Raw genomic sequence first — 24,512 nt, 5'->3', positions numbered from 1 at the left:
GCAGGAGCTCACTCCAGTTATTTGAACTACAGATCAGTCAGTCTAATGTCTACAAAAGCATGTGATCAATTTTGTGAGCTGTCACGCCTCAGCCTGCAGTGGGATAACAACAAAACCACACCAGTGTGCAACAGTCATTACTTAGTAAAGTCTGTGACATTAACGGAATATAACAAGGACCTTATTGCCCTGATACAGGGAACCTTGTGTAGGCACCTAAAGTTACCACTCCCTTCAGCAAACACCTACCAAGTCGCTAACGACACCTAAAAGACTGAAACATTGTTGGTAAATTGGGCTTGCCAACTAAAGCAATTCAGTGTCCACTTTGTCTTGATTAGCGCTTCGAAACACCGGGCCGGGTTGAATCTGGGATTAGCAGGTCGTCTTGTAGAACTAAGATGCTAATTGAAGCATACGTCTCGGCCAACGTTCTCTGGCGTTGGACCAGCAGGCTAGGCTAGGCTAGTGAGTGCTGATAAAGTTATCATTTAAGTCCTCAAATGTTATCTCTTCGCCCTTCTCAATCAGTTCGCCTACCGAGTGGAAGCGATATCCCATATTTGTCTTAAGTAGTGAATAAAACCAGCTACATATCACGTCTTTGACTACAACAGAGACCCGAAGGCAAACGATAGCATAAAGGTGAGCTAACTAGCAGCTAGCCGGCTAACTGACAGTCAGCGGAGGGAGACGCGGAAAAATCTGTTGAGTTTCTGGACTGCGGCTCTCCGCGCATCACACCAACACGAATATCTGTCCGGGAACACCTTAATGAAGGCCACCAGTTGCGGTGTCGTCGTCTATCATAGTCCAAGTCGTGTTTGCCAAGGTCGTTGTGTTTTATAGCTGTCGCCTTTCAGCAGCTTTATGGAAAGAAGACAGAAGAAGTTGTCCTCCTCCGCAAGTCTCGACCGCCATACTGAAACTGGAGAGCAGACAGGCGTGGTGCGTTCACTGCCCCAGTCACATCAACTGGAAAGCAGACCGGCGTGGTGCATTTTTTGATAAATCTGATAATTTGATTTTAAAATTTCGACTGGTAAAATGAAGACTATTAGCCTGGCAAGCCAGACTAAATAAATGTATTATTTACTTTACATTTACTTTATTATTAGTTTACAAACTTTGCAAAGCAAGAATTTGGTCTAGTTCACTAGGCTAGAAGACTATGTCTTTGACACTTTGTAGTTTCCAACATGCTTAATGTTTTTGCTACCTAATACCAACAACAACTTCATGTATTTGCAGACTGTGCAGTGTGTCCTTTTTTTAATAAAACAGAAAAAGGTGCAAAAGAAACATATAAAAATACTAAAAAATATATATCTACATGTGAATAGAGTGAAATTGAAATAAATATATATCAAAATCAGTCAATCCTCTTTGTTCATATAGCTCTTTTTCAGTTTTGTCAGTTACTTGTAGACATAACACTAATTCATGTGTAAGGTACATTTTCATTCTTGATTTCCAGAGTACTGCTAGCTGGCTTAGTGTGTGAATGTGTGTGTGCGTGGATGAGTGATTCACTGTAGTGTAAAGCACTTTAGAGTCCTCTGACTCAGAAAGGCACCGTACAAGTGCAGGTAATTTATCATTTATTAAACAAAGCCCTTCTCAGAAAATAGTTTGGTCCAAATATTTAACTGGGCATACTTGGCATAGTTATCTAATCTCCACAGAAAACCATTGAAAGACCTAAATGCCTGAATGCATGTTTTATTGGAAACACACATTCTTGAGACTTTCAATATATATATATACATTCAATTTTGCTTAAAACACTCATCATTCAGTCACAATCTTTTGCAGGAAAAAATTCAAGGTGAAATTTAGAACACAACTCCAGACACCACTGCCTCACTATTTATAGTCTTTTCACAAAAAGCTAAAATTGCAAATACTTTAGTGTGCTTTATTCAGTTGACTTTATAGACTAGAGCAACTTAGAGGTGGATGAAGTGATGGAAGGCGTGATTAAATTCTGCCTGTTGTTTGAGAAATGTTCCAGTTTTCTGGAGAGCCGACAGCTGAGACTAAATCAATGCTGCTAGGGACATCACAAAGTATTGCTGAGGTTCACTTGTTTCCTCCCCTTCTGGTCAGCTCATGGGTCCCCAGGGCAAAGAAAAAATGAATGCGTGTGAACAGGGCTGTATAAGCTTCTTATCTGCTTTGCTAGTTGTACTCCAATTTTAATGAAATATAATTATGTGTGTTTCAAATACGTCTGTCACATAATTTGAGATTTATTAGCTTGAAAAAAATTGTAATTAAAATGACTACAAATCAGCCGTTGCATATATGACATCACCACAGAGTCTGCTCCCCCCAACATAGCTGCTTGTTACCACGTGGCCAGATTTACAGTGGTTTTATCAACATTTAATGCCCCTTCTTTCATCCTGGAAGATGGATGCAAAGCTTGCTAAACTCACAGTCATTTTTGTTCTCTTCTTTGTGTCTGATTCGATGGCATAAATTTGGTGAGACAAGCATTTGTAGTCCACTACGTCATGTCACACAGAACCTAAAATACCTTTTGCCCCTGTTTGAAAATAAGTGATTTCTTGACATCAAAATGTGTCTTTAAAATCACGCACATCACATGTGGCACATATGAGACAGGATAAGAAAATAACTTTTATCAGCTCATAGACTCTCATTCATTCTTTATTGGCAGTAGGAGACCCATGGAAGTAGATGGGCATAACTTGGGCGGAACACGGCAGAACTCCATCAGGCTTGTGTAATGTAAATTGTAAAAAAAAAAAAAAATACATCTGCATATTATTTTTTTCTGTCATTATAACGCCTGTAACTACACACTTTGCTTTAAATTAATGACAAAAAATATGCTGTAATCTTTCAAAACACCCTTTACTAAGATTAATAAATATGATTACATTAAGAGGGTGTTGGCAGATCTAAGATTGATATAAGATATCAGCTTGCTCCATAAATTCCACGAATGAAGGGTGAAAGATGAGTGGAGCAACTGTAAGAATGAAAAACAAACCAGATTTCACTCTTTGAGGTCTTTCATTTTTATTGTAACGTGTTCCAAGTGGAGGTCATGGCACAGACACTGGTTCGTCTCAACCATCGACGGTCTCAACAGGCCTTCTCAGCCCTCCTGCAGAGCAAGCAGGAGACCAGCTGTCACTATACCCACAGTCTAAACATTAATGGAGCTTTAACTGCATTATTGTGTTTGGTATTACTAATTCTGGTTAGCAGACGCTTACAAAGCACTAACAACTTACTTAATGTGTGCAATAATTTTTTTTCCTTTAGGTGACATTTTTGCACTATTGTCTGATTGGTTAAACAATAGATTCATACTTTTTTCAAATGAGCTCATGCACTCTAAAAAATTTCTGTTTATTAATTTATAATTGTAATGGCACAGCATTATTTGATGTTTATTTTCATTTTTAAAGGATAAAAAGATAAATTCCTCACTAATACACGTTCATCCTGTGATAATTATTTATCCAATACAGCATTTGTAAAGATGCAGTTAATTTATTTGTTATCTTTGCTACTTTTATGTCAAGACCAGTAGACTATGTGTGTGTGTTTCCTCACAGTTTTGATTCTTAGTTTGGCAAATCCATCTGTGTGCTCAGTAAAGAAGCTATTAAAGGATTTAGATAAAGCTGATTTACTTCTTTGGTCCTCCTAACTCAGACTGACATTGAGAATACAACTGAAAAAAAGAGTAATTCAATTATGGAACAATTAGATTTGAAAATGAGCAATGTAGATCCAGCAGAGAAACCCAAAGTAAATTTAGCTTTATAACCACAAACTCTATCTAAACGAGACAGTTGAAATAACAACAAATAATCTGCCAAATCTGATTTACAGATAATACAAAGGCGACTGTACTACTACGTTAAAAATCCAGCAAGCTTTTTTCAGTCAAGTTTTTGCCTGTGTTTCACCTCTAGTGTGCCCCAGGGCAGCTGTGGCTACAGTGTAGCTTATCACCACCAGAGTGTGAATGTTTGTGTGAATGACTGTGTTGTAAAGCATCTTAGGGGGTTCCAGGACTCTAGAAGGTGCTATCATAGATATGTATATAAACCATATAAACATGTGTTTATATACATTTCTATGGGCGCTATATCAAATACAGGCCAACTTTTTGAGAAATATTATTGAAACTAAACCACCCAGGAAACATCAATAGATATTAATAAACAGATACAACGTTAAGACAAAGTGCTTGATTTTACACATCACCAACATTTTTATTGAAATGTTTATTTCAGACAGATTTCAAACATTTAACTCAGGCACAATCATGGGCACAATTACGTCAATACGTCATGACGTTTGACGTTTCTCAACAAAACGTCCCTACGCTGCAATTCAGATGCTAAATGCTAGCCTTATAACTAGTTTCTGTTGTGCGGCTTTCTCTCTGTTGCTGTTATTGTTGATGGGACAGTAATTAGACCTAAACTTACCCAGACCCCCATTAACATTCTTCAGAGCAGCTTTGTGTCTGTGTCGGGCCGTAGCCATGGCTCTGCAAGGCCCGGAGGAGGTGGGGGAGCAGGTTGAAGAGCCAGAGGATCTGGACGATCAAGATGCTAGTAGCATCTCCCCGGCCGAAGAGATAACTCTTCCCCCTGGGGCTGGCGGCGACGAAGAGTCGGAGGAGGCTTTCTTATTGCCGTGGGACCGCTTTTCCTCATGGCTGCACTGCATCTGTGTGGTCGGGTTTGACCTGGAGCTTGGGCAGGCTGTAGAGGTAAGGCAGAGGAGTCCACGGGTCGTGTAACATTTACTGAGGCTACAAATGTGAAATTTAACAGTTGTTTAGGCTCAGACTATGTCCTGGACAGTCGTACACAAACTCCCATCTCTTTTGCTTTGGCTTTGTTCACATTTGCACTCACATCAGCTAAAGGTTCTTATACTAACACTCGAAAATAGACAATGAGTTTGACAGAGGTTTTGAAAGCTGACGTTCCTGTAGTTTGCCTGATCCTTCAAACACTTTGTTTTTAATTTGACACGATTCATGAGTTATTGTTCCAAGCTCATCACAATTTTAGTGGTTTTGTCAGCACTTAAACCTTATCAAGACTAATCTAAACAAGAGTTTTTATATTTTTATTGTACATACTAAATTGTCAGAACAAACACGTGTGCCAAAGGTTTATAAACTCGTAATAGGTGTTCAAAATAATATTTAATATACATTGTTAATATAATTTTATCAAGCAAGCTGGATCTGGTCGTGTAAAAGTTATTACTCAAAATTATCCACCTTATTCAGTGAATTAAGCTACACAAATCGACTAAAATCCCACCGAGCAGAACTTGATGTTTCAATGAAAAATATATTTACTGAAAGAAATGTCATTTTAAAGCTCTTTTATTTGATGCACATGCTGGTAAATGTTGGTACTGAAACTTTTCCTTTTTTCTTTATTTAAAAAAAAATCAAATTTCAGTCATTTATTTTGTCTTCCAGGTCATTTATCCTCATCATTCAAAATTGTCTGAGAAAGAGGTGAGTTATTTAATTGTGTTGGGTATTTTTATTAAAATATTAAAATAAACAAAAAGTGAATATATATTTGTGTGTGTGTGTGTGTGTGTGTGTGTGTGTGTATAAAGGCAAAAATGAATATTTTGAATATTATAGAATAATTTTTTATAACATAATGTATAAACAAGTCCTGTAAATAATGTACAAATTTGCATAGAAACCACATGTCTGTGAATTGTGTGAAGTCATTGTTATTTTGAACAGGCATGCTAAAAAAGGAAAGTTTTTTTATTTTTTTATTTTAGAAAACAAGCATCTGCTACCTTTCTTTCCCAGACTCCAACTCAGGTGAGTTATAGAAAGATGCATTTAGGTTCCACTGCATGTCTGTTTAACTATTTCTCACATGCACTAATCCTTTTAACAGACTAGGCAACACAAGCCCAAGCAGTTATAGTGATCATTTCTAAATGCATTTATTCCTGTGGTCCTGGGTTTATCTTGGTTTCAACTTTTAAAGATGTACTGCTTTTTTTTTTCCCCTTAATTCGTTGGTCTTGGATTTTATTGTGGATTTTGGTCTTTCTCCAGACACTTTGCTTTTGGTCTGAACTTGGTCATGGCCATGATTATGACACTACCTGACTCATTTTTCACTCTGTACAGTATTTTCTGTTGGAGAGTCTCTAAACGACAACAATTTATTAATAGAAGGGGGCGCTAGTTTGAATTTAGCTGTTTTAAACATTTCTCTTGTGTATTGCTCCACGCAGCGTGACAGCTTGTGGAGGAAGTGTTCCTGCTGCATCGTTTGCTAGTGAGTCAGGAAATTTAAGTTTTGTTAAAGAAATTGAAATCAACTTATTATAATGACAAAAAAAAGTTATCTTGTCCTAATTTGACCAATTTTTACATAAAAATAAAAACATACCAATAATCAAAAATGAATTTTTGCTATTAAAAATGTTTAAAAATGTTTTTAATGCCTTTGTGGTTCTGATGGAATCTTTTTCAAATGTATAAATGAGGTTCTAATTTAGTTCCTGTTAAGAATTGGGTCTTGGTGTATAAAACTCGACCCCTTGAAGTTGTTAACATCTTTAAAATAAATACCTGACAGAAAAGGCATGGACTGTTTGATTAACACTCAGAGATGTGCAAACCCTGCTGTGGGATCAGGTGTGAATCCAGAGTGTTAGTTTGCCTTCAGGTGTGTATTTTTGTTAGCTGTGAGTCAGCATGTGGAGAGGATGAGGAACTTGCTGCTTTCAGTAGGAAGACAGGATTAGGACCAAATTCTTTTCAGTGCTGCTATATTTATAAGATTTACTGTAGGCGTGCGTCAGAAAGAGAGCTTGAACTGCAGAGCCGCAGCTCGCTTCCTGGTTTGGTGTCTCCTAAAATGTAGTCTCACATCTTTAATAAGAGTTGGCATATTTTCCTTTAATCAGCTTTCAGAGTTTTTAAAGGAACAGTGACACATGATTTGTTGTATTGGATTTACTCTCTTTAAGTGAATCTGTCACTGTGCCATCTTGGTGCTGGTTCTTTATGCTGAGGCTGTTTGAGTTAGAAGCAGGAATACTTTAGTAGCTTAGCTCAGACTTTTATCTAGACAAGAAATTTGTTTGATTTATTTTGTAGAAAACTTTGGTAAACCAATATTCTACCTGCACATGGTTTTGTTTGGGCTTGTTGGAGACCAGATCAGTGGGAAAAGAACAAATTCTAGACTTTCTGAAGATTTCATAAGTAAATACAGATAAAAGCAGTTTCACAATCTTCTTCTTCTTCTAACTATACTCAGTAAACTGATATTTAGTCAAATAAATAATCCCAAACTAGACACCATAATTCAATTAAATTTTCTGTAGTTGAACCAAAAGCAAAACTTATCTCCTCGTTGTGCGTTCGTGTTTTTAACACCTTAATCGAACAGCTGAAATATCTCCCCAGCCTTCCTTAGTTTCCACAGGAGTGATTTATCACCATATTAAAAAAAATCAGCTGTGTTTATGACCTAAAACGTGCTGGAAGCAGACTGCAGCGCCAGGTATGCCAGCTCAAATTTTTCAACAGTGACCGGATCGGCACTCTGAAGTTGCAAGTCCCACAATCTGGCCAGAGTGGGTAGTGTGGGTCTGTAAAAGGTCATTTTAGCACATGCTGACTCAAGAAAAGGATTAAAAAATATGAAATATTTGCCTAGCATCCCTTTAAGGGATAATTATGAAACAGGATTCTATTTTAAGTAACTATTGAACAAATGCCAAAAACATACAGGTAAAGAAAAAGTTAAACAGCCAGGGGTGGCAATTATCTAAATACACACAGAAAAGCACAAGTATCAAACGTTTTGGGAGCTGTTTAGTTGATGTTAGTGCCTAGCTGGTTAAACGATGGGACAAAATGTAGTTTGTCGTAGTGGAGATGCAGTAGTGTAGTAGTTCTCAATTATTTAGTGTCACGCCCTCTTAGGAAACATTTATTATTTCCTTCAATTTATTTTATTTTTTTGTAACATCTTCTGCCATTGGGGTCATAGGTAAGGTTTAAAAGTGACATCATTATTTTTAAAAGCTTAATTTCTAAAGAATATCTGCATAAAAGGCAAAGCTAAGATACAATGAGCCTAATAACAACCTGATTATCAGGCTGCCTCCACTTCTGAGTTGGACCTCCATTTATAGTTTATAATCATTCCTGTTTGCAGACAAGCACATGACCTCCTTGGTGGAGCTAATTAGTTGAAACCATAGACCGGCAGAACTGCATAAAATATGTATGTAGTCATCTGATGTCAGATATTCACCTAATGAGGAGGTCCCCACAGGTGTAACACCACCGGTAAAGAGCTCTGACTCAGAAACATCTTTTCTCCATAGATGATAAAAAGTGTTCAACTATTCTAATCACACATTTAGTTGGTCATTTCTCTTAAAATCATCGTCGATAGCTTTGTTCTTTGATTAGTCTCTTTAGGATTGAGGTAAAAATGGCACCATGACTGAGTCAGTCGGGGTTATTGTGCGGTTACATCGCCCCGTAGCACCAGTCAGCTGATTCTTTTATGTCTGTTGTTTTGCTGTTTTCAGTTTTCCATTCAAACATTCCGATTCAAACTTCTTAAAAACTACTTTATGGTTCCTAGCTGAATGATCTGTTTGATAACTTCGGTGGTTTGACTCTTTATCGGCTCATTCTCCAGTTTGCACATGAATTTTGAAGAAATCTGATGTTCATCAAGACCACATTAATGTTTATACTCTAAATCTCACACACACATTTTGGGTAAAATTTAAAGAAAACACACAATAGCTGAGTGATTAAAATGATGATAAATCAGTTTAAACAAAAAAATACCAAAGCTTCAGTTTAGGGTGATGTCATGGAGTTTTGGATGTAACTGTGTGTGTGTGTGTGTGTGTGTGTGTGTGTGTGTGTGTGTGTGTGTGTGTGTGTGTGTGTGTGTGTGTGTGTGTGTGTGTGTGTGTGTGTGTGTGTCTGGCTGAGTGGGCTCATGTTTATTTTCGGAGCATGTTAACTCTGATTATCAGTGTCTTGTTTATCCTCTCACTCTCACTTCATCCGCCTTGGGGATGAACAAAGATTGCATCAAGGTTAAATACCGGACTATGAGTCATTGTGCACCATTTTCCTTTTTCCCCTTCCTGTTAGTGCAAAGACCAGGAACCCTTAACACCAGGAAGAAACACATTAACACCCACAAACACCTACTTTCTGTTTTAAGACGTGTTTACTGATTTTATTTTTAACTCTTTAAACCCAGGTGAGCTCTTTAAAAGGCTAACCATCGCTGTGATTTGTTTCTAGGTTGCCTTGGTGACACACAGTTCTGTTTCCGCTTTCGTCAAGGTTCAAACAGGAAGTCATCACTGGGTTGTTTCCTGGAAACCACTGATAGAGACGCACCACCATGTTTGAAGGTTGGTAAACATGTAAACACAGATTTCTAGAAACATAAACTCTGCTCCCGTTTCCTGGTCTAAAGTGAGATGTTCTCCCCGTGTGTCTGGGTGTTTAATGAACCTTCTGCTGCAGTGATAACTTGGTCTGACTCTGATTTTGTGATTTTGTTGCAGCGGGAACAAGGTCATTACTACGGTTACGTGTACTTCCGTCAGGTGCGGGATAAATCCCTGAAGAGAGGATACTTTCAGAAGGTCAGTGATGAGCTGCAGCCCAAGAGAAACACCCCTGCCTCAACTTCGAGCCTTTTATTTATCTGACAAACCCAATCACATATTTTATATTATATTTGGTACAAATTCTGATTAGTCGCTTTTGTGTTTTGGCCTGAGTTTATATGATACTTTGTCATTTAAAATGAAAAGGAAATTGCAGATTTAACAGCTTTGAAAATGTGGAATTTGCAGTTCTTGGAGCTTTTTCAGGTGAAATGAATCTGTTAGTAGAAGGTATTTGATGAGAAGTGAACAAGAATAATTACTGGAGAGTTACCGAGAAATGTGTTACTGTAACCAAACAATGTTTTGAAAGCACATTTTTAGACTAAACAATGGTTTAAAACTGATTTAGGAACTCGTTAATGTGTCACAGTTGTTTGTTTCTGCTGATGAGTGTTGATTTATTAAAGGAGTGCAGGAATTCTCCTTAAAGAGCAAGTCACCCCCTACCAAAGTCTTACTCCACTCCCACTTCCGGTTTGAAAAATGCAACAAATGTTGTTGCCTGGCAGAATCAGAGGGCAAAGTCGCTAACAAATACACACACAGGCTCACAACAACATTGTGACATTATAATGTACCAGCTAACGTCATTGTGTGCCTCTTAGCCAATAGCAATGGCAGATTTAAGTTCAAATGTAGTGCAGAGTTTTTACCTGAAGACGGTGCAACACCAACAGTTTTAGGCAGAATTTAAATTTTAACTAAGATGCACTAAAGTGTCAAATTATTGACCACACGTGTCTACAGCATGATTATGCCTGGGGCGCACCGGAGGCAGTCGTGCCGCGCCGCGATTTTAAATAGAAGCCATTATAGTAAATAAGAGTGGGCACACAGGGAGCGCCGCGTCCCAGAAGCACCATGCAGAGGCGCTGAAAATAGACGTCAGCGGAATGGCTTTACGGCACAAACCCAACCACAGTTTTGATAACTTTAAAGTACTATTGATCTTAAGATATTCAAATAAATAGCGTACTTACCCACTGTTAATGAATTAGAGTCTGAGAAAACACAACGGCTAGTCTGATCACATATAAACAATAGTCACTTCTCGCTTCTTGTTCTCAAATCCTGCATGATGTTGTGACTATCCCGTGACTTTCCAAGAAGCGCTCAGCGGCGCAGGCCTTCCTGTGTGACCACTTAACGGTGTGCCCCAGGCTTTAGACGCATATATATAGTTTTTCAGCAACAAAGAAAGTTGATTTGGGGGTGACTTGCTCTTTAAACTGATGTTCTCCTGGTCTTGTTGTGTTTGGATCTTTGTTCCAGTCTCTGGTTCTGATCAGTAAGTTGCCCTATGTGACCTTCTTCCACTCGGTGTTGAAGATCTTGGCTCCAGAATACTTTGAGAAACAGGAACCGTGCCTGGAAGCAGGTCAGTCTGACTTCCTTTCTATTCAAAATTTGGTTTCTATTTAAAAGCTAGATTTTGTAACAAAAATGTGCCTAATGTTGTAGATTCAGACATTTTATTCTCTTCATACATGTTTCCAATCAAAAGAAACAGCAACAACTTACGTGTTTTAGATGTAATAAAGTCCCATTTCTAGCCTCAGAGAGCAGCCATAGGCTTCCCTCCGAGGGAGCTGTTATAAAATTATAAAAATAATCCCTGCTGCTTCAGTGGAAGTTGGCTTTAATTTGTGCTGAGTCAGGTTTACTGCTATGTCTTACCTAAGCACAAATGAGAGTTTCCTTTTCTCTTGTTGGAGTTGTAGTTAAACCTTGTTCAACGGTTCGGCACAACATCTCCGTCAGGAGCATCCAGCCTTTGAGAGGCTGAGAGCCACTTCATGGCTACTGAGCCATACGAAGGGCTGCCAGCTTGATACAATACTGACCTTTGAACTGAAATGGATCAGAGTTAAACTAACTTCATGTATAACAAACATATATTGTTTTTTTTAAAGAAAATTTTACTTTTTAAATATATATTTGTGACCAGGTTGGTAACCCCTGGTCTATGCCCTAACTTTTTAAAATCTGAAGATCAAATTGTGTCCATCCCACCAGGGAAATTAGAGATTTTATCTCAGGGCTGTTTTGTTTGTGTACAAATCGTGTTCCTAATAAACTGGCAGCTGAGGATGAGGAAACATTCTCTTATTTGGACTTTTTATTCTTATATCTGTTTTTTTAACAGCTTGTAATGACATCGACCGCTGGCCAACGCCTCATCCTGGACGAATCCTCACTCTGCCTTTAATGGGAGTCGTCATCAAGGTACTCGAGGAGGAAATCACACATGTTTGTGGTGTTTTTGTTCTGTTTTACAGCTCAATGAAACCTTTTCGTGTCTGAAACTTTGTTACTTTGGATCTGACAGAAGTCAGCTGACTGGGCTTTCAGTGACAACTGGAAGCAGAAATCACGCCAGTGTTTTGATTTTATTATCTAAAATGTTTTAATGTGCTGCAGGTTCGAATCCCAACCTGTTACGATAAACCAGGAACCTCCCAGCTGGTCCAGTCTGCCCAGGTATGTAAACACCAAGAAGGTCACAACATTTGGTGCATTTATGATATCTGTGAAAACGTGTATCTGTTGGTTTTCAGAGCGACAGCCTTGTGTCCATCGTCCTCCCAACGATCCACGAAGTTGACCTCTTCAGGTGAGACGAAAAGCTGCAGTGTGAGTCTCTATGTCTCCGTCTGCTGTCTGGTGTGGGAACTGCACCTGAATGAGGCATTATTAAAAAATGTTATACAAAAACACAAAGTTAGGGCTAGAGTAAAAAGTTTACTCTTATTTTGGTAATAAATGAACATTTCTGTATTTAGGCTGAACACAAACAGCATCCTGCTGACATTTAGGTTCATTTTTATTCTCCAGTTAAGTAAGACCAGAAAAGACCTTTAAGACAAACAAATAGAAATAATAAGTAATTTTTTTTAGAGAAATGCTTTTTGGGAAAATAAAATCCTTATTTAGAAACAAAAAAAGTAAGAAATCTCAATGACCCAGAAGATCTTCTGTGTCTGAGCTGTTTGTTAAAAGAATTAAGGTGGGCAAATAATTTCTATGGACTGGGTGGTGGGGGGATAATGATGTGCATAAAATAACCTGTATTCATGACACGCAACATGTATTTTGTACTTTATTTGCATTTAAGACACTTGGTGATTTCATTAATTTCAGTAATTTTCAAAATAAAACACCCTGCAGTGAAGAGCCATGAAAATAGAAAAAGTGGTATTTAATTTTTTTTCTGTGTGGCTTCACATATCGATTACTGGTTCATGTGGTTAAGGTCTTCTTTCTAACGGACATCATGATAAATGTTTTAGCATTTTAACGTTGGCTCATGTTCTCCCCAACCTCCTCCAGATGTTTCCATCCAGTTTACTTCCACATCCAGATGCTTTGGGAGTTGGTGCTGTTAGGGGAGGCACTTGTTGTCATGGCACCATCTCCTGCTGAGTCTTCAGACACTGTGCTGGCGCTGGTCAGGTGAGTCAAAGCAGCAGCAGCAGCAGCTCAGGATTCCAGAACTGCCTAGAGGCTTAAATCTGTTTTTTACAGCTCGACGTGTTGCAGCAAATCTAGAAACATGACATAAATATTTTAGAATGAAGATTATTTAAACCAACAAAACCCCTGAAGATGTGATGTTCTTCTCTGCGTCTGCAGCTGCATCTCTCCTCTGCGTTACTGCAGCGACTTCAGGCCGTACTTCACCATCCATGACAGCGAATTTAAAGAGTACACAACCAGAACGCAGGCTCCGTGAGTACAAATGAGCTGACACAGTTCTTACTACTATTCCAGAAGAGGCACTCTGTGTCCGTATATTCTGGTTTTTATTTTAAAACATTAAATGACTGATTAAAGCTGACTAGTTTGTTTATCTGCAGGCCGTCAGTCATTCTGGGAGTGACCAATCCCTTCTTTGCTAAAACTCTCCAGCACTGGCCGCACATCATTCGCATCGGAGACATGAAGCAAGCAGGTAGACAGCATCGTTCACCTCAGAATACTAAGATAGAATACTATTTGGATCTTTTCAATTTGTAAAGTTAACTCTTAAGACAAACACTTTATGTGTCCAAAAGGAAAATAACAACCAATATTAGATCCTATTTATATTTGTAGGTTTAATTATTTTAGAACATTTTCGAAAACACTGAATAAAATGTTTGTTCCTCCCAGGAGAGACGGCAAAGCAGATGAAGGTCAAGAAACTAAAAAACCTTAAAACTCTGGACTCTAAACCTGGTAAATATCTCAGTTTTTATTCCGCATTTGTTTTTTAATACATGTAATTTTACTGTTTTTATCTCATGGGCCCAAACTTGTCTGTGGTGTTCTACAAGGTTCTGTTTTAGAACCTTATGAAGAGAAAACTGTGGTCCTCATTTGTTCTCTGTAGTTTGGTTCCTCTGAATAATTTGGTTAATTTGTAGTTTCTTTCCCTGGTTTGGTTTATTTATCACTACAACCAGGTGAGCAGGTTTAATCTTCTGATTGGTCAGTTTGTCTAGGGGCGGGGCTACCAGTAAGAAGTAAATACTGGAAGAAGGTTGTATGTTGTGATCCTGAGCTACATGACAACAAGCTCTAACCCCCTCCACCTGAGTCATCTCACTCACTTTTACTTCCTGAAACAGGAGTGCCAGAGCAACCCCCCCCCCACCCCCCCAATAATACTAGAGACTAGGGATGTTCCAAACACACTTTTTTGCTCCCGATGCAAGTATGCTTTGCTGTTTGGTTGTATAGACATTTAGCTTACCTGAGGAGACACATTAGCTCTGCGTTAGCCTACTAGCTAACAGTTGCATGTTATGGCGTCTGAATCCCTGCCAGCTGTACATTGTGTGATGTAATGGTGTTGTTTTCTTCCAATATACAAAGAATAATGATGTAGAGCAACCTGTTGATATACAAAGAATAATGATGTAGAGCAACCTGTTGAGATCAAAACTAAGCCATAGTTGTTCCATTTGAAAATCTCAATCTCAGGATGAATTTACAAACTAATATTTGTTATTTTATAAAGTTAAATCTGATCTTTTTCACCCGATTCAGATGTTTTTTTTAAAGACGTGATCGGATTAGAGCATCCCTATTAGAGACCATTGTGAATGTGTTGGGGGAAAAATGAGTGAACTTGGTCTTTAATGTTCACTGGCTTCCTGCCATGTTCAGTCTCCACTTAAAGAGTACAGAGCTTTGGTTTTGGTCAGGATCTGCTAACAGAGCAGCTAAAACTCTTGTGAATGAGTCCTTTTTGGTTTGAATGTTTTCTTTTTAAATTGTGTTGCTGTCAAAAGCTCTTTGTTTTTTAACCATGACGCACAACCCCTACATGTATCTGATAGAAGACTCAGTCAAGCCATCACACACCTCAGCTTCTGTAACTGTACTGTGTGTGTATTTTTACAGGTGTGTACACGGCTTACAAGCCATATCTAAACAAAGATGAAGAAATCATCAAACAGCTCCAGAAGGTAAGATCAGGGCTTTCCCTCTTGTCTCCAGCTTGTTTTTACTTGTTTAAAGCACCGCTGGCTGGAATGATTCAAACACAAAAGGAAACTTTTCTGCTTGTAAAACTGACTTTAATGTTTCTGCTTTGAACATTTGAATGGTTTATCTTCTGTTTTTATTTCAGGGTATTCAGCAGAAGAGACCCTCGGCGGCCCAGAATGCAATAATTCGGCGCTACTTCTTGGAGCTCACTCAGAGCTTCATCATTCCACTGGTAACAACTCAGGAGTTTATTCAAAATGCGTCGTCGTCGTCGTCTTCCTCCGCTTATCCGGGTCCGGGTCGCGGGGGCAGCATCCCAATTAGGGAGCTCCAGGCCGTCCTCTCCCCGGCCTTGTCCACCAGCTCCTCCGGCAGGACCCCAAGGCGTTCCCGGACCAGATTGGAGATGTAACCTCTCCAACGTGTCCTAGGTCGACCCGGGGGCCTTCTGCCGGCAGGACATGCCCGAAACACCTCCCCGGGGAGGCGTCCAGGAGGCATCCTGACCAGATGCCCAAACCACCTCAACTGGCTCCTTTCGATTATTCAAAATGCTGCTCAAAAATCTTTTGGTCGACGAATTCAGATCGATAAACTAACGGAAGTTTATTGCTGCCACCCTTTCAGAATAAAGACCAGCCATGTCACATTATATCTGGATTTTATTTTGAAAGGTTGGCAGCAATATGCTTCAGTACAAACCTGTGAAGTATTTTTTCGAATCATTTAAATCTCAAACCAACTACTGGTTGCTTTTATATTTTTCGGACATCCTGATGAGTCTGTGCTCTTTACAGGAACGATACGTCGCCAGTTTGATGCCGCTCCAGAAGTCCATCAGTCCCTGGAAGAGTCCTCCTCAGCTCCGGCCGTTCAACCAGCTGGACTTCATGAAAACTTTAGAGAAGACGGGACCTCAGCTCACATCCCGACTGAAGGGAGACTGGATAGGTCTCTACAGGTATGAGCTCAGTCTGGAGCCGATCTCTCCTCCTAATTCGTCCTCTGATGCTCTTAAGCTTCATGAGAAGAAATGACACTTTACACACCTTAAAGAGCTGCGTGGTCCAACCTCCTGTCTGGGTTTCAGGCATTTCCTCAAGTCTCCCAATTTTGACGGCTGGTTCCGTAGCAGGAGAAGAGAAATGACTCAGAAACTGGACGCTTTGCATCTCGAGGCTCTGTGTGAGGAGGTGAGGAAGAGGAGGAGGTGTGGCGATCAGCAAACTTCACCTCTGAGGGATAAACCCTTTCATAGGATTTATAGAGCTTTTCTCTTGTTTCCACCCCTGGGTCAAAGCCCCTCAGTGGAAGGGAGATCATGTTTTAAAACAACTTATTTTCTCTCTGAACAGAAAAATGAGAAAGCCTTGCTGCTTTTTCTTTTCTTTACTCTGTTTATTTTACTGCAGGATCTTCAGCAGAGAATCCAGAAGCACACGGAGGTGGAGGCTGTTGATCTGGTTCTGAAGCTGAAAGATAAAATGGTCAGTAAAAACAGCCGGTTTCTCATGGCTAAGCAGCACTTTACTGCTAGTGCTGCTGTTTTCTTCTGACTCTTGTTTTGTCAATGTGACGGCTGAAGCCTGGAGGCTTTGCCGTGATAACGTTTCCCGTTTTTGTCCTGCAGACTCAGGCGGAGAGGGAGCAGCTCCCAGTTCGCCCAGGAACCCTGTCCAAGCTCAGAGCCCACATCGAAGCGGTGATCCTAGCCTTACCAGAAGACCTGCAGGGAATCCTTCACACGCCCTCCACACCGTGATCTTTAATCCTGCAGTCTGCAAAGATAACCTCTGCTTGAGCTAGCTTGGATGGGGATGCTCTTCTAGTTAACGGAGTGACTGGGTCCCGGTCTGAGGGCTGCTCGAGTCTAAAGAGAAGAGCAACTGGATACCTGCTGTAGCAGCTGTGTGGGATTGGTCTAAACGCTGGCGTCGTAGCGATCACGTGGTGATGAAGGGAACAGCTGGAATAGAGCAGACCTATCGGAACAAATCCTCTGCCAAGGTTACCTGTTAGCAGAAAAGGGCAGCTAAATGACCCTGCTGACCTTTGACCTTCTACATTTTTATTGAGACTTAATTTTTTTTGTTTTTAACAATGCTGGGCTGCAGCAGACTGGTGGAAATGAATTAAGTTTTCATTTATACTAAAGACGGGTTTTAAACAAGTGCACTTCATCCCTACCTGGACCGGCGTGCCCATCTCTCTCTCACACACACACACACACACACACACACTTTTTATGCAAGCAAACTGTATGGAGCAGAGCCAAGCAGTGCATTATATTTACATTTAACACACTTGGAGCATTAACCACCAGCAACCCAACAAGCTAAAGGGTCACTTCCTGTATTACGTATCTGCTAAACTAATCAGGTTCAATTCAAAAATACTTTATTAATCCCAGAGGGAAATTCAATTCACCGATCCTGAATCGAGTCGAGGTTTATACGACTTGTATTTGTTTCTGTCTGAAAACTGAATTTGTGTTTTTAATGTTTAAAAAAAGCAAATTTAAGGGTTTATCTGTGAAACTCTAAAGGCGTTCGTCATGTTTTAGCGAGAAAAGAGGAAAAATATGTTAGAACATGATGTGACTTTATAAAATAGGAAGGAATACATTTTAGTTTTTAAAGATTTAACATGAGAATGTTTAACTATAAAATGTTCATGAAAGGATCTGAGAAGCAATAAGATTTAAAATGTGTAAGAATTTATTACTGATGATGAAATCCTGTCTGATAATCTGTATAATTAGCTTTTAATTAGATAATTTCTTTTCTTATTTTAAAGCTGTTTGCAATAATTCTTCCCTCTCAGCTGGAGTATTTCGACCAACCAGCAGGTAAAAAAAATCCCTCAAAGTATTTATGAAGTAATCAGGTCTTCAAAGCTTCTTGATGTTCAAATTAAGATTCATAAAAGGTAATCACTTGCTGCTCTTTTCCAGATCCTGTAAATCTGAATGATGTAAACTCCTGGATTATTAATAAAATTGTTCTAGATGTAAAATCCTTTCATCCTGATGTTTCAAACACAAATAATCAGTTTTAAAAAGAGCCTCGGAGTCTCTTATAAAGGGAGAGGTCCAGCAGGAGACCAGTGGTGTTTTTATACTTTAATAGTTCATGATTATTTACTAAAACCCAACTGTCCTGGTGCCTTAGAAAGTCAAACCAAAGACCCGACTGTCTCCGGTAGGAATTACAACATTCTCAGCTTTTATTCTGAAAATACACCCACGTTTCTCCTGAGCCTCTTACAATCAAATGAAGCGTATTCTAGAAGATGGAGGCCTAGATTTATTATCTAATGAGACAAATGAACTAAGTCAAGTGAAGACGTCAAAGGGAGGATGAGCACATAAACGTAAACCTGTGTCTGTTTAAAGTGTGTCTATGCTGAATTTGTTTTTGTGGTTTCCCGTCAGCAAATCATGATCGATGATGGGAATAACGATTTTGATAATATACTGACATCCTGTAAATCACTGAAATCCATGTTTAAAGCCTCTCTGGTCCTGACTAGTTAAATTAATTTAATGTAACAATGCAATAATACCGAAGCGTCTCCTCATCTGGTGCATTTTTTTTCTTCATTTTTTATTATTTTATTTTAGGTTTGTTTGTTTTTTCCATGATGTAGAACCAATATCTGCACATCAATTTGATGCTCGAAATTTCAAACTGTTGAATTAGATTAATTTGATGTTTCTAAATGTTTTGAAGTGAAGGAAACTACTTTTAGGGACTCCTGTAGGTTTTATATTTGTAATACTTTACCATCCTGACTTTTTATGGAGAATCTAGAGTTTTGTACATAAAGGTGTGGAAGAAGTGGCCATGCAGACTGTATAAGAGTGTACAAAACATATTTTTGTTTATTAAATATGTCAAAATAGAAACATTACAAAAATGGTTCCTGGTAAGGTTTTTTTCCCCTCACGTTTAAAAAGAATAATTAGTTTTTATTGATCATGTTTTTCACAGAAGTTGTGAGGAATTCACTCCAATTGTCAACCCACGTTAATGCTCACACTGGTGCTTGAAAAGCCTAGGAAATGTTGTATTTTATTTTGGGATTTTCAAGGTTTTAAAAGTGCTTTAGTTTAAAATAAAAACTTGAAAGTGAGACAGAAATTTGCTGTAGCAATATCAAAATAAAGAAGTAAAATCATTGTATGTAAAAATGTCCAGAGAAAAACATTCTGGTGATGTTCAGGCAGGATGTTTCTGTTCATCTGAATGTAGATTATATTATAAAATCAATAAAAACCAGGTGAAACATCTGTGAAAGGTCAGCGTGTCAAGTGCCTGCACATTTTTATGTGTATTTAGCTTTTATTTACTTTTTTTAAATAATTCTACAGGGTATGATTAAAATCTGCTCTTAAGTGTCAACCAGCTAGCTTAAGGATTAAATATCACCTTTGTTTATTTTAAATGTACATTTCTACTGTTGTAAAATTATTTTCATCATCTCAGATTTCAATTGCAAAGTAAAAAGTTTTTATCATTAAATAAAACAGCTTTACACGTGGGAATTGGGTTTTACACAGGATTTAGAATGGATTGAAAATTAAAATAAGTTGATGATTAAATTTTAAAATCTGTTAGAAAATTTTTAATTTTATTCAGGATTTTTATGACATTTTCTACATTTTTTTTTCAATGCTTTATTTTTAATCCTTCAAATCCTGAACTTGTAAAATATAATAAATATAAAAACTTATTACAATGGAACTATTTTCAAGTCTTTATGTAACAATTTATTATAAATTGTATTTTATTTATTATTCATTGTAGTATATTTTATTATCTCAGTAAACAAAATTGGCCCTTGCTGGCTCCACCAGGGAGCAGCTGACATGTAGTAGGGCTGGATATGGCAGCTTTTCTGATCAAAATACTAATTCTGATGCTCCCTCTGGAGGCTTTAATGCTTAATGGTTTAATTTAAGTTTAATAATTTGCGTCAGTGGTTCATAATCCTGGTCCTGGAGGGCCAGTGTCCAGCACCTTTTAGCTGTAACCCTGCTTCAACACTCCTGATCCACAGCATTTAACAGGCTTCTGCAGAGCTTGATGAGCTGCTGAACAGGTGACACATCTTAATCTGAAAAATATTCTGTGAGCTCCTGTTAACCAGGTTTCTTCTTATGTTCATCTTTTTTTTTCTCAATTTCCTCTTGTGTGTGTTCAGTGTGTCAGAAAACTTTAGCAACTTTAAGTTTTATGATCAGATTCTGAGAGGTAAAAGTCTCTTTGGAAAGCAGAAGTCCAGCAGGTGACCATTAGTGTAGTAAAACGTTATTAGTTTATGATCATTTATAAAAATCCATCAGCTCAGAAGGAATCATTGCAGGCCCTTATACCCAGTAGATCCTCCACCAGGGGGCAGTAGACTTGTATGGGACTGGGTAGACAGGTTTGTGATGAGTGTACTAATCCTGATGCTCCATCTGGATGTTTTAAGCCTTTAAGGTGTGATGTTAATTCAAGGACAGTAATCTACAGTGTTATTGTCATGAATAGCTATGAGTTATGCTGAGTCAGTAAACATTTTAGAATTGTAGGCTGACATTTTATTGAGAAGACTAACAGACAGGTAAAACTTTTAAAACATGCATAAAGATTAAAAACACATTAAATGGTTTCTAAAACATCCATGTGGTTAAGCACAAATCTGAGGATTAGATTAATTAGTATTTCTTGTAATTATATTGATGAAATACATTTGAATATTTTCATTAATGATTTTTTCTCATTTGTTATCAACTCAGCTGTCTCCTTGCTTCTTTGCTCTTGTCCCTTCTCAGGCGGCGTCTGGGCTTCCCACCGCCAGCTGGAAGCTTCATCTGCTGCTCGAAGGTTTCCTCCAGCAGCGTGCCTCCCCTGATGGAGAAGCTGATGTAGGACCAGTTCAGCACAGATCCCTGGTATGGCCTGGAAACAAGAAATATGCTGGAGATCCTGACAGGTTTTTCCCATGTTATCATGATCCAGTCATGTTCTGGGTCTGTCTGCAGCTCTGGCCACGCCCACCCATGCTGTCTCTCTGTACTCCTGATACCCTCCACCTGTCTGACGCAATTTAAAATCCATGCCTCCTCTGTTCCAGAGCCAGATTGTGTTTTTGACTGTTCACAGCTCTCTATGTTCATCCTTTTTCCACTTTGCACTACCGATTTACAAAAACTTTCAGTTTTTGATGTTATATAATCATCACACACACACACACACACACACACAAACAAGTGTCATACCCATAGAAACCAGCGCTTGTGTAGTACAGGACTTCTTTATAACGAAGAGGATAATCCCACACCTGGACGTCGGTCACCTGACCTTCAAAATCTGAGAAATCAATCACAGGTTCACCTGACCATGTATACTGAACACACACACACACACACACACACACACACACACACACACACACACACACACACACACACACACACACACACACACACAAATTAACACATTATTTAACAATACCTTTCTTTTCATCATCCTGCTCAAAGCTACAAACAACCAGACAAAAGTGAATGAAACAGAACTTTATAGTGTTATCATTTTACAGTTTTCCAGTTATTCTGCATTTGCTTTAAATGCTTTACAGTGTGAAATAAATAAATAGCTCTGAAAAAGCACAACAATAAACAAGTAAATGTCTAATGAATGAACTGTGTCATTTCATCACCTGAGTAGGCAGCAGCTTCCTGGGGCTCATGTCAGAGTTTCTGAACATTTGAGCCACTTTCTTCACGGTATCCACGGTGAAGCAGATGCTCGTCCACATGTTCTGTCTTGAGTCTGACCAGAGCCGGATGCGGGGATACAGATTGATGTTGTTGTAGCCGTTGAACGTCAGAGTAAAGCCCTGCCCATCAGAGTACAGCCTCAGGGAGCTGCTGGATGGACTCAGGGTGAAGTAAGAGAATCTATCAAAGTCAGAGATGTACCGCAGACACACGGACACACCTGGAGATTCCACGAGAAGACAGGTGGATCAAAAACAATATACTAGTGAAAAACATAAAATTCTAATAGATATTCTGGCCTTAAAAATAAAAAGCATAAACACAATATTTAGTCTCAGCGGTCAAGTGTATACCTCTAGTGGTTGGAGCTGTGGTCCATGGAGTGTAGGGATGGGTGGTGATGTGGGGACGGGTGGTGATGTAGGAACGGGTGTTGGTGGTGTAGGGACGGGTGTTGGTGGTGTAGGGACGGGTGGTGGTGTAGGGACGGGTGTTGGTGGTGTAGGGACGGGTGTTGGTGGTGTAGGGACGGGTGTTGGTGGTGTAGGGACGGGTGGTGGTGTGTGGTGTAGTAGAGAACCAGGGGGGAGGCATATAGGGTGAAAAGAGACGTAGTCCAGCATAACCAGACAAAGTGAACATCTTCCCATTCAGATTCAGCCCAGAACCGTCTGAGGAACCAAACAAAAACACAAACATTTATTATTCAGATCCATGGTTAAAGTAATGACTGTAGTGATAGATTTGATTAATGATTTTTCATTAATACTGTGCTGAACGAAGTATTCTGTGATTTGCAAACAGCATTTTTCTTTTAGCTGATCCAAGGTCTGAGAAAACTATACACTGAAGTTTCCCAGTCTACTTCCTGGTTTCAGTCACACTTCCTTTCCCTTCAGATGTAGATAAGACCACAGATGGAGAAGTTGGAGGGGGAGCTAGTCAGTCTGCAGGACACACTCGCTGGAAACGGGATGTTTCGTGCATCTGTGTTCCTCATTTCCTTTTGCAGTAAGTATGAAAACAGAAACTTTTTCTCAATGCTTAATAAAATTCCACAACAATGGATTAAAATCTGAGCAGATCACAGTTTCTCAACCTTAAACTTGGTTCTTCTCTTCTGGGGAAACTTAACACTTTTAGGAGACAGTTGGATTTTTGCAAGAAGCATCTTCATCATTTTCTGAACTTTTTTCTCTTGTCTTAAAGTCATAAACCTTGTTATGCTTTTGTTTTTTGCATCAGAAACTATAAGAGTTCAGTAGTTTATTATTTATGATGGTTAAAAATAACCACTTAAACACATGTCACCTAACCTATTTAGAAGTCCCTAAAACAGAACAACCACTAAAATCTCCCCATGCCTAACAATGATTTGTTATGATGTTTTCTTTAAGATGTTTTCAGCAGCTCCACCTCATGGAGCAAAAGAAAACAGTAAATGTATTAGTGTTTATTTATTTACATAAAATTTAAAAAAAATGCTTCTAAGGGAAAACAGGTGAGATGCTGTATTAATCCTACTTCCTTTTCTTAATAAATAAATAAATAAATAAATAAATAAATAAATAAATAAATAAATAAATAAACCAAACAGTATTTTTGAAAAGGTGAAACATTTGAAGTTCATTTCTCACCTGGTGTGGATGCACAGTTTGTGGCGACCATCATGATGAAGAGAGGCAGCTTCATCTTCACCAGGTTCTCCAGTGTGTCCATTCTGTGTGTCCAAAAGTTTCTGTTTCTGCTGTTTTTCTACTTCAAACACCTGCAGCCACATAAGTTTCGTTTCAGAACTTCCTGTTTACCCTTGAGGGAGCAGCTGCGCCATCAGACATAGCAGGAGGCGGAGCTTTAGTTAAATTCAAACACATTTTATACAAGCATGTTTTATAAGATTTAGTTCATTTCTTCAGATGTTTCACTGATTTGAAAGTTTAAATGTTTTCTTTATTTTGATATTTTTTATATTTTTTCAACTTTTGTTTATTTTTTATAGTTTGTTAGTAGCTATAACTTAGTTAAGTTGCACACATTTGTTCATTTAGCCTCATCTTTGCTTTGATTTGTGTCTTCTCATACAAATACTTGATAAGGGTTGATAAGTTTTTGTGTTTATTCTGTGTTTTATATTACTGATTAAATCTGTAGCCGATTATTTTTTGGATTGGATGTTTCTTCATGTTTCACCCTTTGACTCAGATGTTCTTGCGTCACTTGCCTGTATTTGTTTTAAAAGGTTTCCTACATGTTTTCAGGAAAACAAAATACTCACTAAGTAATTTGTGATAAACCATGTACGCCTTTCATTTATTTCCTTTGTTTGTGTAATTTAACCCTACAGACCATCATCACAAATTCCCATTAAACCACTTCTGGCTTTAGATTACCCAGATGGGCTATCAGGATTTGTACCTTCAGCACGAACCTGCCTTACTCACCTCTATACATGTCTACCGCCCTCTAGTGGAAGGTCTACGGGTGACAAGGACCTTCTGTATTTCATTATTACTGTGTTATTCTAATAGGATTACATCATGAT

At 38.6% G+C, this 24,512-nt stretch overlaps 2 protein-coding genes across 2 annotated transcripts; one reads left to right on the top strand and one right to left on the bottom strand.

Annotated features, from left to right (window-relative positions):
• The first annotated feature begins 4,400 nt into the window (after positions 1 to 4,400).
• dennd6aa (DENN/MADD domain containing 6Aa) lies at positions 4,401 to 17,194 on the top strand. Its single transcript, XM_015958691.3, has 19 exons — positions 4,401 to 4,768; positions 5,498 to 5,536; positions 5,821 to 5,863; positions 9,350 to 9,462; positions 9,619 to 9,699; positions 10,999 to 11,104; positions 11,873 to 11,952; positions 12,148 to 12,207; positions 12,285 to 12,340; positions 13,057 to 13,179; positions 13,360 to 13,455; positions 13,584 to 13,678; positions 13,879 to 13,944; positions 15,115 to 15,179; positions 15,344 to 15,433; positions 15,999 to 16,162; positions 16,292 to 16,394; positions 16,614 to 16,688; positions 16,832 to 17,194. Exons 1-19 carry the CDS (start codon positions 4,538 to 4,540, stop codon positions 16,961 to 16,963), a joined length of 1,818 nt encoding a protein of 605 aa, XP_015814177.3. The 5' UTR covers positions 4,401 to 4,537; the 3' UTR covers positions 16,964 to 17,194.
• A 3,579-nt stretch (positions 17,195 to 20,773) lies between these two features.
• Positions 20,774 to 23,769, bottom strand: LOC107385077 (uncharacterized). The gene is made up of 5 exons (XM_070549462.1): positions 23,608 to 23,769; positions 22,324 to 22,641; positions 21,910 to 22,190; positions 21,470 to 21,597; positions 20,774 to 21,149 (listed from the first exon to the last, which is right to left on the bottom strand). Exons 1-5 carry the CDS (start codon positions 23,687 to 23,689, stop codon positions 20,978 to 20,980), a joined length of 981 nt encoding a protein of 326 aa, XP_070405563.1. The 5' UTR covers positions 23,690 to 23,769; the 3' UTR covers positions 20,774 to 20,977.
• Between the last annotated feature and the right edge of the window lie 743 nt (positions 23,770 to 24,512).

The sequence above is a fragment of the Nothobranchius furzeri genome, chromosome 3 (assembly GCF_043380555.1).
Source record: "Nothobranchius furzeri strain GRZ-AD chromosome 3, NfurGRZ-RIMD1, whole genome shotgun sequence".
NCBI classification, from domain to species: domain Eukaryota; kingdom Metazoa; phylum Chordata; class Actinopteri; order Cyprinodontiformes; family Nothobranchiidae; genus Nothobranchius; species Nothobranchius furzeri.
The sequence above is the reverse complement of the archived record's forward strand: the minus strand, read 5'-3'. Positions and strand labels throughout refer to the sequence as shown.

Excerpts from the sequence above, each read along its gene's own strand:
- dennd6aa (XM_015958691.3), top strand. The coding sequence starts at position 4,538 with ATGGCTCTGCAAGGCCCGGAGGAGGTGGGGGAGCAGGTTGAAGAGCCA. Across the intron at positions 9,463-9,618 it reads ACGCACCACCATGTTTGAAG|CGGGAACAAGGTCATTACTA; the intron begins GTTGGTAAACAT and ends ATTTTGTTGCAG. Across the intron at positions 12,341-13,056 it reads CACGAAGTTGACCTCTTCAG|ATGTTTCCATCCAGTTTACT; the intron begins GTGAGACGAAAA and ends AACCTCCTCCAG.
- LOC107385077 (XM_070549462.1), bottom strand. The coding sequence starts at position 23,689 with ATGGACACACTGGAGAACCTGGTGAAGATGAAGCTGCCTCTCTTCATC. Across the intron at positions 22,191-22,323 it reads CACAGCTCCAACCACTAGAG|GTGTGTCCGTGTGTCTGCGG; the intron begins GTATACACTTGA and ends TGGAATCTCCAG. Across the intron at positions 21,150-21,469 it reads ACAAGCGCTGGTTTCTATGG|GCCATACCAGGGATCTGTGC; the intron begins GTATGACACTTG and ends TCTTGTTTCCAG.